General features: G+C 44.8%; 1 protein-coding gene across 3 annotated transcripts in view; it reads right to left on the reverse strand.

Annotated features, from left to right (window-relative positions):
* LOC115153951 (actin-binding LIM protein 3-like) overlaps positions 1-16,515 on the reverse strand; it is a 144,128-nt gene that overhangs the window by 57,634 nt on the left and 69,979 nt on the right. For all 3 annotated transcript variants that reach the window (XM_029699663.1, XM_029699662.1, XM_029699664.1), the window contains exon 3: positions 5,948-6,131. In XM_029699663.1, coding sequence (XP_029555523.1) covers positions 5,948-6,131 — 184 coding nt within the window. The remainder of the gene's footprint in view (positions 1-5,947; positions 6,132-16,515) is intronic.

Below are 16,515 nucleotides of genomic sequence, written 5' to 3' on the forward strand. Positions count from 1 at the left end.
ATGGGATGATGGTGTTGATGTGAGCCATGGCCAGCCTTTCAAAGCACTTCATGGCTACAGACGTGAGTGCTACAGGTCGGTAGTCATTTAGGCAGGTTACCTTAGTGTTCTTGGGCACAGGCACTATGGTGGTCTGCTTAAAACATGTTGGTATTACAGACTCGGACAGGGAGAGGTTGAAAAGGTGAGTGAAGACACTTGCTAGTTGGTCAGCGCATGCTCGCAGTACATGTCCTGGTAATCCGTCTGGCCCTGCGGCCTTGTGAATGTTGACCTGTCTAAAGGTCTTACTCACATCAGCTGCGGAGAGCGTGATCACACAGTCCTCCTTTACAGCTGGTGCTCTCATGCATGTTTCAGTGTTATTTTCACTTTCTTTCTCTCTTTATTTCTTTCTCTCTCTCGGAGGACCTGAGCCCTAGAACCATGCCTCGGGACTACCTGGCCTGATGACTCCTTGCTGTCCCCAGTCCACCTGGCCGTGCTGCTGCTCCAGTTTCAACTGTTTTGCCTGCGACTATGGAACCCTGACCTGTTCACCTGTACTACCTGTCCCAGACCTGCTGTTTTCAACTCTCTAGAGACAGCAGGAGCGGTAGAGATACTCTGAATGATCGGCTATGAAAAGCCAACTGACATTTACTCCTGAGGTGCTGACCTGTTGCACCCTCGACAACCACCATGATTATTATTATTTGACCCTGCTGGTCATCTATGAACATTTGAACATCTTGGCCATGTTCTGTTATAATTTCCACCCGGCACAGCCAGAAGAGGACTGGCCACCCCTCATAGCCTGGTTCCTCTCTAGGTTTCTTCCTAGGTTCTGGCATTTCTAGGGAGTTTTTCCTAGACACCGTGCTTCTACACCTGCATTGCTTGCTGTTTGGGGTTTTAGGCTGGGTTTCTGTGCAGAACTTTGTGACATCAGTTGATTGATTTGCCTTGAAGCGAGCATAGAAGTAGTTTAGCTCCTCCGGTAGGCTTGTGTCACTGGGCAGCTCTCGGCTGTGCTTCCCTTTGTAGTCTGTAATGGTTTGCAGGCCCTGCCACATCCGATGAACGTCAGAGCCGGTGTGGTACGACTCGATCTTAATCCTGTATTGACGCTTTGCCTGTTTGATGGTTCGTCGGAGGGCATAGCGGGATTTCTTATAAGCTTCCGGGTTAGAGTCCCGCTCCTTGAAAGTGGCAGCTCTAGCCTTTAGCTCAGTGCGGATGCTGCCTCTGGTTGGGGTATGTACGTACGGTGACTGTGGGGACGACGTCATCGATGCACATATTGATGAAGCCAATGACAGATGTGGTGTACTCCTCAATGCCATTGGAGGAATCTCGGAACATATTCCAGTCTGTGCTAGCAAAACAGTCCTGTAGCTTAGCATCTGCTTCATCTGACCACTTTTTTATTGATCTAGTCACTGCTGCTTCCTGCTTTAATTTTTGCTTGTAAGCAGGAATCAGGAGGATGGAATTATGGTCAGATTTGCCAAATGGAGGGCGAGGGAGAGCTTTGTATGCCTCTCTGTGTGTGGAGTAAAGGTGGTCCAGAGTTCTTTTCCCTCTGGTTGCACATTTAACATGTTGATAGAAATTTGGTAAAACTGATTTAAGTTTCCCTGCATTAAAGTCCCTGGCCACTAGGAGTGCCGCCTCTGGGTGAGCGTTTTCTTGTTTGCTTATGGCGGAATACAGCTCATTCAATGCTGTCTTAGTGCCAGCCTCTGACTGTGGTGGTATGTAAACAGCTACAAAGAATACAGATGAAAACTCTCTCGGTAGGTAGTGTGGTCTGCAGCTTATCATGAGAAACTCTACCTCAGGAGAGCAATAGCTCGAGACTTCTTTAGATATCGTGCACCAGCTGTTGTTTACAAAAATACATAGACCGGTACATCGTATAACCAGCCAGCTGTATGTTGATGTGATCGTCGTTTAGCCACGACTCCGTGAAGCATGAGATGTTACAGTTTTTAATGTCCCGTTGGTAGTTTAATCTTCCCAGTAACTCGTCCATTTTATTGTCCAAAGATTGCATGTTTGCTAGCAGAATTGAGGAAAGTTGGGGTTTATTCGATCGCCTCCAACCTCTCAGAAGGCAGCCCGCCCTCCGGCCTCTCTTTCTCCGCCTTTTCTTCACGCAGATCACTGGGGTCGGGGCCTGTTCCCGAGGGAGCCATATATCCTCCGCCTTGGGCTTGTCAGAGTTGTGAAAGGAAAAAAGGATTCTGCCAGTCCGTGGTGAGTAATCACAGTCCTGATGGCCAGAAGTTATTTTCGGTCATAAGAGACGGTAGCGGCAATATTATGTACAAAAAGAGTAAAAAATAAGTTACAAAAAACACAACAGGTCACAACCTCTGCTCTGCATTACACACACACACACACACACACACACACACACACACACACACACACACACACACACACACACACACACACACACACACACACACACACACACACACTGGTGGCATTGTGGGTTTCAGTGGTAATATCCAGTGACAGGAAGGGAGGCTCACAGACATGATGGGCCTGTGGACAGATACTGTATCCAGCTACATAGCAGGCAGGCCGGCAGGCAGGCAGGCCGGCAGGCCGGTAGGCCGGCAGGCAGGCAGGCAGGCAGGCAGCAGGGGGATATCTGCTTGGCCACAGCTTAACTGGGCCAGCAGAGGTGATCTTCATGCTGAACATTGAAACCAACATATCGGCTGTGTCCCAAAGGGCAACCTATTCCCTACATAGTGCACTACTTGTGACCAGGACCCTTAGGCCCATTTGGGATATGGACACAGATGCTGTTTAAAAATATATATATATATTTAACCTTTATTTAACTAGGCAGGTTAGTTAAGAACAAATCCTTTTTTACAATGACGGCCTATACTGGCCAAGCCCTAACGACGCTGTCCCAATTGTGCGCCGACCCTATGGGACTCCCAATCACGGCCGGTTGTGATACAGCCTGGAATCAAACCAGGGTCTGTAGTGACGTCTCTAGCACTGAGATGCAGTGCCTTAGACCGCTGCGTCAATCAGGAGCCCGTGCTAAAGAGGAGGCAGTGTGCTATGAACAATAGATAGTATTGTTAAACATTCTTCTGTCAGAAACACAGCATAGCCCTGCATATTAAGGTTTGGGAGAAGTCGGGGTGATCTGTGGTGGATGAGGAGTGTTTTAAGTGTGCTGACTACTGACTGCAGGAACAGAATGTCTGCTCCACTCCCACCATCAGAAGCTATGAGTCAGCATCTCTAGCAGGACAGGCAGCGATGGCAGGACCATCTGCAGTAAAGATTTATAGCCCTTAAACCTGGACGACTCAGTACCAGCAGTCAATATAATGTATTGCTTCCCCAGACAACTGATGGGGGTATATTCTCTATCACTTTGCAGATCACTGTCAAGCATCTGCCCAAATTACATCTCATAAGAGTCATAACTCCATACTCCGTCAGGTCAGCATATAATAGTATTAGAATACAGTAAACTATAAATTGCAAACAGTGGAAAATACATTAATTAACATACACATCTGTGCATAACGGGATATAAGCACGGTCATGTAAGCAGTAGCACTATCAGCCTATCAAGGCCCTCGGTGGAGAGGTTACTGTGGGTCAGGCTCTATACCCAACCCAGCCCTGGTGCCACCTGCTAGAAGGAATAGAAGGAACTGTTCTCATGATGTTCTCAAGAAACAGACCAGTATAGAAGGAACTGTTCACTGGAGATATCCCTCCAGTGGTGTGGGGGCTGTGCTTTGGCAAAGTGGGTGGGGTTATATCCTACCTGTTTGGCCCTGTCCGGGGGTTTCATCGGATGGGGCCACAGTGTCTCCTGACCCCTCCTGTCTCAGCCTCCAGTATTTATGCTGCAGTAGTTTATGTGTCGGGGGGCTAGGGTCAGTCTGTCACATCTGGAGTATTTCTCTTGTCTTTTCCGGTGTCCTGTGTGAATTTAAATATGCTCTCTCTAATTCTTTCTTTCTTTCTTTCTTTCTTTCTTTCTTTCTTTCTTTCTCTCTCTCTCTCTGAGGACCTGAGCCCTAGGACCATGCCTCAGGACTACCTGACTTGATGACTCCTTGCTGTCCCCAGTTCACCTGGCCGTGCTGCTGCTCCAGTTCCAACTGTTCTGCCTGCGGCTATGGAACCCTGACCTGTTCACCGGACGTGCTACCTGTCCCAGACCTGCTGTCCCAGACCTGCTGGAACCCTGACCTGTTCACCGGACGTGCTACCTGTCCCAGACCTGCTGTTTTCAACTCTCTAGAGACAGCAGGAGCGGTAGAGATACTCTCAAAGATCGGCTATGAAAAAGCCAACTGACACTTACTCTTGTGTTACTGACTTGTTGCACCCTCGACAACTACTATGATTATTATTATTTGACCATGCTGGTCATTTATGAACATTTGAACATCTTGGCCATGTGCTGTTATAATCTCCACCCGGCACAGCCAGAAGAGGACTGGCCACCCCTCATAGCCTGGTTCCTCTCTAGGTTTCTTCCTAGGTTTTGGCCACCGTGCTTCTACACCTGCATTGCTTGCTGTTTGGGGTTTTAGGCTGAGTTTCTGTACAGCACTTTGAGATATCAGCTGATGTAAGAAGGGCTATATAAATACATTTGATTTGATTCTCATGATGTTCTCAAGAAACAGACCAGTATAGAAGAAACTGTTCTCATGATGTTCTCAAGAAACAAACCGGTATAGAAGGAACTGTTCTCATGATGTTCTCAAGAAACAAACCAGTATAGAAGAAACTGTTCTCATGATGTTCTCAAGAAACAGACCAGTATAGAAGGAACTGTTCTCATGGCACCCTTAAAATAGCCTCACCTCTACTGCCCCACCACACTGACAGACTGAAACTCTCCAATCACCCTCTAAAGACTCTGAAACAGTGACAGTAAACCACACAATCAGATGGAGGGCTTTCGACATTGTAATTCCTCAGAGCGCCTTCTAGTAACTGCCAGAATAAAGGAAACACCAACATAAAGTGTCTTAATAGGGCGTTGGGCCACCACCAGCCAGAACAGCTTCAATGCACCTTGGCATAGATTATACAAGTGTCTGGAACTCTATTGGAGGGATGCAACACCATTCTTCCACCAGAAATTCCATCATTTGGTGTTTTGTTGATGGTGGTGAAAAAAAAAACGCTGTCTCAGGCACCGCTCCAGAATCTCCCATAAGTTTTCACTTGGTTTGAGATCTGGGGACTGAGATGTCCATGGCATATGGTTTACATCGTTATCTTGCTCATTAATCCATTCAGTGACCACCCATGCCCTGTGGATGGGGGCATAGTCATCCTATGGGGGCATAGCCATGGTAGCCTAAGTAATGGCCTGCCCAACCTTTTTATACATGATCCTAAGCATGATGGGATGTTAATTGCTTAATTACCTCAGGAACCACACCTGTGTGGAAGCACCTGCTTTCAATGTACTTTGTATCCCTCATCCCTCAAGTGTTTCCATTGTTTTGGCAGTTACCTGTAGATTCACAACATGATAAGTAGAAACAGGAGGCTGCGTGTCCTTTTCCCTCCTCTCAAGACAACTTCCTTCCTCACTGAACTGTTCCTTCTCTTAGAAGATATGATGAAACATCTGATCATTTGATCTGATGATAATTTCTTTGTTCTCTCAATATACCTGCATTCTCGTATTGATCAATTTAATTCAACACTGATTAAATGCCTGCCTGCCTCCCAATAAAACAAATCATTCACTAATTGTTGCCTCCATGGCCAAGTCAATAATTCAATCAAACATTATACATCCCAACGTTGTCCTCTCAGTCGTGTGCTTTTATCATGGCACTTACCCTGAGAGATGTGCATTAACTGGCCAGTGATGATCAACGTAGTGGATATGTGTGTGTGTGTGTGTGTGTGTGTGTGTTTGTGTGTGGCCTGCAGAACCTACCTGCACATGCTGCAGACGAAACACTTGGGGTGGTAGGTACGCCCCAGCGCAGAGACCACCTCCCCTGTGATGAAGTCTCCACAGCTGTCACACTTGGTGCCGTAGAGGCGCTGGTAGTCCTCTGTACAGATGTACTCTCCTCCCTTCTGGAAGAAGCCTGAACGGGCCAGGTCACAGCCACACACTGCAGACACACAGAGACACACAGGTGAGATATTAACGTCCCTGGTCTAGAGTTAGTGAAGAAAAGAGTAGAACATATATATATAGTGGGGAGAACAAGTATTTGATACACTGCCGATTTTGCAGGTTTTCCTACTTACAAAGCATGTAGAGGTCTGTAATTTTTATCATATGTTCACTTCAACTGTGAGAGACGGAATCTAAAACAAAAATCCAGAAAATCACATTGTATGATTTTTAAGTAATTAATTTGCATTTTATTGCATGACATAAGTATTTGATCACCTACCAACCAGTAAGAATTCCGGCTCTCACAGACCTGTTAGTTTTTCTTTAAGAAGCCCTCCTGTTCCACTCATTACCTGTATTAACTGCACCTGTTTGAATTGGTTACCTGTATAAAAGACACCTGTCCACACACTCAATCAAACAGACTCCAACATCTCCACAATGGCCAAGACCAGAGAGTTGTGTAAGGACATCAGGGATACAATTGTAGACCTGCACAAGGCTGGGATGGGCTACAGGACAATAGGCAAGCAGCTTGGTGAGAAGGCAACAACTGTTGGCGCAATTATTAGAAAATGGAAGAAGTTCAAGATGATGGTCAATCACCCTCGGTCTGGGGCTCCATGCAAGATCTCACCTCGTGGGGCATCAATGATCATGAGGAAGGTGAGGGATCAGCCCAGAACTACACGGCAGGACCTGGTCAATGACCTGAAGAGAGCTGGGACCACAGTCTCAAAGAAAACCATTAGTAACACACTACGCCGTCATGGATTAAAATCCTGCAGCGCACGCAAGGTCCCCCTGCTCAAGCCAGTGCATGTCCAGGCCCGTCTGAAGTTTGCCAATGACCATCTGGATGATCCAGAGGAGGAATGGGAGAAGGTCAAAAATAGAGCTTTTTGGTCTAAACTCCACTCGCCGTGTTTGGAGGAAGAAGAAGGATGAGTACAACCCCAAGAACACCATCCCAACCGTGAAGCATGGAGGTGGAAACATCATTCTTTGGGGTTGCTTTTCTGCAAAGGGGACAGGACGACTGCACCGTATTGAGGGGAGGATGAATGGGGCCATGTATCGCAAGATCTTGGCCAACAACCTCCTTCCCTCAGTAAGAGCATTGAAGATGGGTCGTGACTGGGTCTTCCAGCATGACAATGACCCGAAACACACAGCCAGGGCAACTAAGGAGTGGCTCCGTAAGAAGCATCTCAAGGTCCTGGAGTGGCCTAGCCAGTCTACAGACCTGAACCCAATAGAAAATCTTTGGAGGGAGCTGAAAGTCTGTATTGCCCAGCGACAGCCCCGAAACCTGAAGGATCTGGAGAAGGTCTGTATGGAGGAGTGGGCCAAAATCCCTGCTGCAGTGTGTGCAAACCTGGTCAAGAACTACAGGAAACTTATGATCTCTGTAATTGCAAACAAAGGTTTCTGTACCAAATATTAAGTTCTGCTTTTCTGATGTATCAAATACTTATGTCATGCAATAAAATGCAAATTAATTACTTAAAAATCATACAATGTGATTTTCTGTTATTTGTTTTAGATTCCGTCTCTCACAGTTGAAGTGCACCTATGATAAAAATTACAGACCTCTACATGCTTTGTAAGTAGGAAACACTGCCGATTTTGCAGGTTATCAAATACTTGTAATCCCCACTGTGTATATATATATATATATATATATATATATATATATATATATATATACACAATAGAGGAAAAGGGAACAACAACAATGTAATATAATCAAAAGCATGGTCTCAACAGTACAGAGCAATATGGGCTAATAGCCTCCGTTGCAAATAGCATGAACACACAACATGCTTGAACAAGCAGTGTTCCTCAGGCAGGGGTTTTATGGGTCAGACAGTGTCATGAAGTGTTTGATTAGGGCTTGAGTGAACTGTCACATTTCAACCATGACATGTCATCTCTTTGGTATACATGGGCAGCGTGTGTGAGTGTGTGTGTGTCACTACGGTACATTATATTAGCCCAGCCTGTATGACCCCTATAAAGTCAAAGGTTAAATACTATAACCATGAGGATTTTGAAAAGTGGATATATGTCACGTGTGCTCCCTCTCTGGCCTCTAGGTCCCCAGGCTACTCGTTATGGCGCACACCTGTCACCATTGTTACGCACACCTGTCACCATCGTTACGCACACCTGTCACCATCGTTACGCACACCTGTCACCATCGTTACGCACACCTGCGCGTCATCAGACTCACCTGGACTCCATCACTTCTTTGATTACCTTCCATATATATACATGTCACTCCCTTTGGTTCCTTCCCCAGGCGTTATTGTTTCTGTTTCCTGTCTGTGTGCTGTTTAGTGTTTCTTGCTTTGGATTATGTTTATTTGATTAAAACTCACTGCCTGAACTCTCAGTGCACATCGTTACAATATAATAATCACAGCCACACTGTATAATCACATTAACCCAACTGTGGACATGTAGATGCTTATTAACAGTGCTATTGCTGTAAGTCAAACCACAGTGACACCATAATGCTCAGTGTTGCTCCAGTGTCTGTAGGTAGTGGTCGTGCAGAGGGCTTGACTGAGACTCTGAGGAGGAACAGGAACAATCGCAGGTACAGCACCCCCCCAACCCCCACCTGCCCCTCAGGAGAAGTGAAACATGATTCTGTCCGCTGCTCGCTCCAATAACACTGGCTGGCAACAACACTCTGTAGCATGGACACGACACACACGTCCACCTGGGGCGCCTCGCTACACATGCTGCCAGTCAGGGAGACAGCCACAGTGTGTGTGGGTGAGATCAGGGAAGAGCAATTTAACCACATTGGCCCTGGCCTCATTTTAACTTGTATGATTCATGGGTACAACTTCTCCCACCCACATTGGGGACATTTGAATGAAGCAATAAAGCACTAAATAGCACAGCTGGTGTTATTTCTACCAACCATGAAAACAAACAAATCAATTAAATGAAAATGAATCAATTACATGAAAATGAATCAAATGAAAATGAATAATGTTAACCTAAAGAAAGGGATATGTGAGCTAAAACAATAGATGATTTTGCAGAACTGAGATTCTGTTAGCATCACCTATCCCCCCCTCAGTGAAGACATCTAGAACAGGGTTTGTCAAACACTAGCACTACACAGCTGATTCAAATCATTAAAGTTGGCTATTTGAATCAGCTGTGTAGTGCAAGAGCAAAACAACCAAAACGTGCACCCAGGTGGGAGTTCCAGGACCGAGTTTGGGAAACTCTGATCTGGACCATAGAAAATACAAGCATACAGTATCCAACATCTGGAGACTATCAACAGTACTACAGTTAGTTACACTATTCCTCTAAATCTACGAACACACTGACTCCTCTTTGTCTCACTGATCAACCTCACTGATCAAAGAGCCTGAGTCCCAGCCAGCGAAACAAATCACTGCCCATTCATGACCAGAGAAAAAGCCTTTGAAAGGCTAGCAGTGACATCTGCACACCCTACAGTTTATTCTCTCTATCTGGCCCAATGAATAATTAAGTTAGTCCATGAATAAATCAAAATAAAGACCACACTGGCTGTTGCTACCGTCTCCACACCAAACTGATGCTAGGTCAGCCAGGAGAGGACCAGATGAGGGAGGAGGAGGAAGATGGGAGAGAGATTGTATTTATCAACAGCCAACAGACACAATTCAAATTTTCACACCGCAGGACAGGCCTGACAGCCCCTCTCCTCTCCTCTCCTCTCCTCCCCTCTCCTCCCCTCTCCTCCCCTCCCCTCCCCTCCCCTCCCATCCCTTGGTAATGGCATGGCGTGTAATTAGTCTTTATGGCCTTCTCAGTGGTACCAGAGATGGGCAGTTTTCTATGTATATAAAACTTATTATTGAGTATTCTGAGTATTTTGTGATTTGAATTACACTGGGCTGAACTACACTCCAATGTATTTTGTATTTTCAAAATACAAAATACTTTTCTTTTCTATTTTTTTTATAGCGGTTCACATTTATGTATCAGAAGTCTGATAGCACTATGGTGTGATACAAGTGTCTGCTAAATTAACTAAATATTCATGTGTATGTAAAAATGAACAATTGCAAAGCATGCTGAGTATTATTCTAATGAGCTCCACCCTGAAGAAATGCAGTGCTATAGGCAGACAAGCTCGCATCACCTGGACCAGATAAGGAATGGTTGCCACCCCCCTGTATCCTTTTTCTAGAAAGACACAAACCTTCCAACCCAAAAGGCCTGTGGTGTTGATGGTATCCTCAATGAAATGATGAAATATACAGACCACAAATTCCAATTGGCTTTACTTAAACTCTTTAACATCATCCTCAGCTCTGACATCTTCCACAATATTTGGAACCAAGGACTGATCACCCCAAGTAGACAAATTTGACCCCAATAACTACCGTGGGATATGCGTCAACAGCAACCCTGGGAAAATCCTCTGTATTATCATTAACAGCAGACATTTCCTCAGTGAAAACAATGTACTGAACACATGTCAAATGGGCTTTTTACCAAAATACCATACAACAGACCAAGTATTCACCCTGCACACCCTAATTGACAAACAAACAAACCAAAACAAAGGCAAAGTCTTCTCATGCTTTGTTGATTTCAAAAAATCTTGACTCAATTTGGCATGAGGGTCTGCTATACAAATTGATGGAAAGTGGTGTTAGGGGAAAAACATACGACATTATAAAATCCATGTACACAAACAGTGTTTGGTTAAAATGTGCATATTCTTTTTGAAAAAAAACATACATACATTGTATTATTTCACTTTTGTTTATTATCTACTTCACTTGCTTTGGCAATGTTAACATATGTTTCCCCTGGTAATAAAGCCCCTTGAATTGAGAGAGAGAGAGAGCTGTTTAGCCTGGACTGGGTTTCGGAGCCCACACCTTGCCTGGCCATCCATTCCACAGCAAGGAAATGGCCTGTCAACAAAGCACTGATCACACCAGAGGAGGAGGTTAGGCAGAGAGGACGACAACTGGTTGTTTGATAGTTACCGGCAAAAACCAGAAATGATGCCAGGGTAACAATTTGAACTCGGAGCTAGCATGCAGATTTATGTCTAGGAAGAAGATGTCATAGTTGACCTCCCGTTACGTGGATTGGGTATCTGTATGCATGCACACAGAGCAAAGAAAATACAATCACATAAGGATTGTATTACACATTGCAGCAAACATCTAAAGAGGCCAACACTGAAATGACAGTGAGTAAATCTGTGTATGTGTCTCTGATTGCTCGTGCGGGTGCTAGGGATGTGCGTGTTCGAGTCCATACAATTTCCCTCTGTTTAATGCTGCACGTGTCACACTAAATGTGTTTCATGGCTCCGATCCTGTTCCCTCTTCATGGCCCTTACTCTGACTGGCTCTCTCAGCAGAGGGCCGGCCAGGCTCCTAATGTTTAATTAAAATGCCCTTAAGAAGGGTACTCTACAGCCATGGCTCTCCTAAGGCCTTACATCAGACAACAGATAACAGATAGCTGAGGGGGAATCTAATACTGATCCAAGAGCAGTTATTTCTATGGTATAGGAGCTGCTTCCTGACTACTGTAGCTGAGAGTGGGAATCTAATACTGATCCAAGAGCAGTTATTTCTATGGTATAGGAGCTGCTTCCTGACTACTGTAGCTCCAGATATGAGCTGTTACCGTGCTCGAGGCCTGCAAGTACAGGCCAGGTACAAACGGATCGAGTTTCATTAGTGACACTGTGAAAACACTCAGACAGAATGATTAACACAATACCACAGGGGAAAGAGGGAAAGGTGGAGAGATGGAGAGAGGGAGAGAAAGAGGGATAGGTGGAGAGATGGAGAGAGGGAGAGAAAGAGGGATAGGTGGAGAGAGGGAGAGCGAGAGAGAGAGAGGTGGAGAGAGGGAGAGAGAGAGAAAGATAGAAAGAGGGAGGGAGAAAGGGAGAAAGGGAGAGAGAGAGGCTCTGTAGGCTCACAGATCCTACAGAGCCCACAGAGCCAACATAACCCACAGAGCCCCAGGACAGCAACTCAATTAAACCCAACCAAATCATGAGAAAACAAAAAGATTATTACTTGACACATTGGAAATAATTAACAAAAAAAACTGAGCAAACTAGAATGCTATTTGGCCCTAAACAGAGAGTACACAGTGGCAGAATACCTGACCACTGTGACTGACCCAAACTTAAGGAAAGCTTTAACTATGTAGAGAGTCAGTGAGCAAAGCCTTGCTATTGAGAAAGGCCGCCATAGGCAGAACTGTCTCTCAAGAGAAGACAGGTTATGTGCACACTGCCCACAAAATGAGGTGGAAACTGAGCTGCACTTCCTAACCTCCTGCCAAATGTATGTCCATATTAGATATTTCCCTCAGATTACACAGATCCACAAAGAATTAGAAAACAAATCCAATTTGATAAACTTCCATATCTACTGGATGAAATACCACAGTGTGCCATCACAGCAGCAAGATGTGTGACCTGTTGCCACAAGAAAAGGGCAACCAGTGAAGAACAAACACCATTGTAAATAAAAACCCATATTTATGTTTATTTATTTTTACTTTTGTACTTTAACTATTTGCACATCGTTACAACACTGTATATATACATAATATGACATTTGTAATGTCTTTATTCTTTTGGAACTTCTGTGAGTGTAATGTTTACTGTCAACCTTTTGTCCATTTCAAGTTCTTTGGGAATGTAAAAATATGTTTCCCATGCCAATAAAGCCATTTGAATTGAATTGATAGAGGAGAGAGGAAGGGGGGGGGGTAGAGAGGAAAACGAGAGATCCAGGGGTCTACATTTACATTTGTGTTGACATGGAAAATCATCAGTCATCTAGTCAGTCTAGGAGACTAATCAGTCATCTAGTCAGTCTAGGAAAGTAATCAGTCATCCAGTCAGCCTAGGAGAGGAATCAGTCATCTAGTCAGTCTAGGAGACTAATCAGTCATCTAGTCAGTCTAGGAAAGTAATCAGTCATCCAGTCAGCCTAGGAGAGGAATCAGTCATCTAGTCAGTCTAGGAGAGGAATCAGTCATCCAGTCAGCCTAGGAGACTAATCAGTCATCCAGTCAGCCTAGGAGAGGAATCAGTCATCTAGTCAGTCTAGGAAAGTAATCAGTCATCTAGTCAGCCTAGGAAAGTAATCAGTCATCCAGTCAGTCTAGGAAAGTAATCAGTCATCTAGTCAGCCGAGGAGAGGAATCAGTCATCTAGTCAGTCTAGGAAAGTAATCAGTCATCTAGTCAGTCTAGGAAAGTAATCAGTCATCTAGTCAGCCGAGGAGAGGAATCAGTCATCCAGTCAGTCTAGGAGAGTAATCAGTCATCTAGTCAGTCTAGGAGAGGAATCAGTCATCCAGTCAGTCTAGGAGAGTAATCAGTCATCTAGTCAGTCTAGGAGAGGAATCAGTCATCTAGTCAGTCTAGGAGAGTAATCAGTCATCTAGTCAGTCTAGGAGAGGAATCAGTCATCTAGTCAGTCTAGGAGAGTAACCAGTCATCTAGTCAGTCTAGGAGAGGAATCAGTCATCTAGTCAGTCTAGGAGAGGAATCAGTCATCTAGTCAGTCTAGGAGAGGAATCAGTCATCTAGTCAGTCTAGGAGAGGAATCAGTCATCTAGTCAGTCTAGGAGAGTAATCAGTCATCTAGTCAGTCTAGGAGAGTAATCAGTCATCTAGTCAGTCTAGGAGAGGAATCAGTCATCTAGTCAGTCTAGGAGAGGAATCAGTCATCTAGTCAGTCTAGGAGAGGAATCAGTCATCTAGTCAGTCTAGGAGAGAAATCAGTCATCTAGTCAGTCTAGGAGAGGAATCAGTCATCTAGTCAGTCTAGGAGAGGAATCAGTCATCTAGTCAGTCTAGGAGAGAAATCAGTCATCTAGTCAGTCTAGGAGAGGAATCAGTCATCTAGTCAGTCTAGGAGAGGAATCAGTCATCTAGTCAGTCTAGGAGAGAAATCAGTCATCTAGTCAGTCTAGGAGAGGAATCAGTCATCTAGTCAGTCTAGGAGAGTAACCAGTCATCTAGTCAGTCTAGGAGAGGAATCAGTCATCCAGTCAGTCTAGGAGAGGAATCAGTCATCTAGTCAGTCTAGGAGAGGAATCAGTCATCTAGTCAGTCTAGGAGAGGAATCAGTCATCTAGTCAGTCTAGGAGAGGAATCAGTCATCTAGTCAGTCTAGGAGAGGAATCAGTCATCCAGTCAGTCTAGGAGAGGAATCAGTCATCTAGTCAGTCTAGGAGAGGAATCAGTCATCCAGTCAGTCTAGGAGAGGTATCAGTCATCTAGTCAGTCTAGGAGAGAAATCAGTCATCTAGTCAGTCTAGGAGAGGAATCAGTCATCTAGTCAGTCTAGGAGAGGAATCAGTCATCTAGTCAGTCTAGGAGAGAAATCAGTCATCTAGTCAGTCTAGGAGAGGAATCAGTCATCTAGTCAGTCTAGGAGAGGAATCAGTCATCTAGTCAGTCTAGGAGAGGAATCAGTCATCTAGTCAGTCTAGGAGAGGAATCAGTCATCTAGTCAGTCTAGGAGAGAAATCAGTCATCCAGTCAGTCTAGGAGAGTAGCTACAGACGAGTGGTGGTGTTCTGAGTTCAGTGCATTTTACATGTACATCCTTCAGCAGACGCTCTTATCTACAGCCCCTTACAGTAGTATCTACAGCCCCTTACAGTAGTATCTAGAGTCCCTTACAGTAGTATCTACAGCCCCTTACAGTAGTATCTACAGCCCCTTACAGTAGTATCTACAGCCCCTTACAGTAGTATCTACAGCCCCTTACAGTAGTATCTACAGCCCCTTACAGTAGTATCTAGAGTCCCTTACAGTTGTATCTACAGCCCCTTACAGTAGTATCTACAGCCCCTTACAGTAGTATCTACAGCCCCTTACAGTAGTATCTACAGCCCCTTACAGTAGTATCTACAGCCCCTTACAGTAGTATCTACAGTCCCTTACAGTAGTATCTACAGCCCCTTACAGTAGTATCTACAGTCCCTTACAGTAGTATCTACAGCCCCTTACAGTAGTATCTACAGTCCCTTACAGTAGTATCTACAGCCCCTTACAGTAGTATCTACAGCCCCTTACAGTAGTATCTACAGTCCCTTACAGTAGTATCTACAGTCCCTTACAGTAGTATCTACAGCCCCTTACAGTAGTATCTACAGTCCCTTACAGTAGTATCTACAGCCCCTTACAGTAGTATCTACAGCCCCTTACAGTAGTATCTACAGCCCCTTACAGTAGTATCTAGAGTCCCTTACAGTAGTATCTACAGCCCCTTACAGTAGTATCTACAGCCCCTTACAGTAGTATCTACAGCCCCTTACAGTAGTATCTACAGTCCCTTACAGTAGTATCTACAGTCCCTTACAGTAGTATCTACAGCCCCTTACAGTAGTATCTACAGCCCCTTACAGTAGTATCTACAGTCCCTTACAGTAGTATCTACAGCCCCTTACAGTAGTATCTACAGCCGCTTACAGTAGTATCTACAGTCCCTTACAGTAGTATCTACAGCCCCTTACAGTAGTATCTAGAGCCCCTTACAGTAGTATCTACAGCCCCTTACAGTAGTATCTACAGCCCCTTACAGTAGTATCTAGAGTCCCTTACAGTAGTATCTAGAGTCCCTTACAGTAGTATCTACAGCCCCTTACAGTAGTATCTACAGTCCCTTACAGTAGTATCTACAGCCCCTTACAGTAGTATCTAGAGTCCCCCTTACAGTAGTATCTACAGCCCCTTACAGTAGTATCTAGAGTCCCTTACAGTAGTATCTACAGCCCCTTACAGTAGTATCTACAGCCCCTTACAGTAGTATCTAGAGTCCCTTACAGTAGTATCTAGAGTCCCTTACAGTAGTATCTAGAGTCCCTTACAGTAGTATCTACAGCCCCCCTTACAGTAGTATCTAGAGTCCCTTACAGTAGTATCTACAGCCCCTTACAGTAGTATCTACAGTCCCTTACAGTAGTATCTAGAGTCCCTTACAGTAGTATCTACAGCCCCTTACAGTAGTATCTACAGCCCCTTACAGTAGTATCTACAGTCCCTTACAGTAGTATCTACAGCCCCTTACAGTAGTATCTAGAGTCCCTTACGGTAGTATCTACAGTCCCTTACAGTAGTATCTACAGCCCCTTACAGTAGTATCTAGAGTCCCTTACAGTAGTATCTACAGCCCCCCTTACAGTAGTATCTACAGTCCCTTACAGTAGTATCTACAGCCCCTTACGGTAGTATCTACAGTCCCTTACGGTAGTATCTACAGTCCCTTACGGTAGTATCTACAGCCCCCCTTACAGTAGTATCTACAGCCCCTTACGGTAGTATCTACAGTCCCTTACGGTAGTATC

The sequence above is a fragment of the Salmo trutta genome, chromosome 19, assembly GCF_901001165.1.
Source record: "Salmo trutta chromosome 19, fSalTru1.1, whole genome shotgun sequence".
In the NCBI taxonomy this organism is placed as follows: Eukaryota; Metazoa; Chordata; class Actinopteri; order Salmoniformes; family Salmonidae; genus Salmo; species Salmo trutta.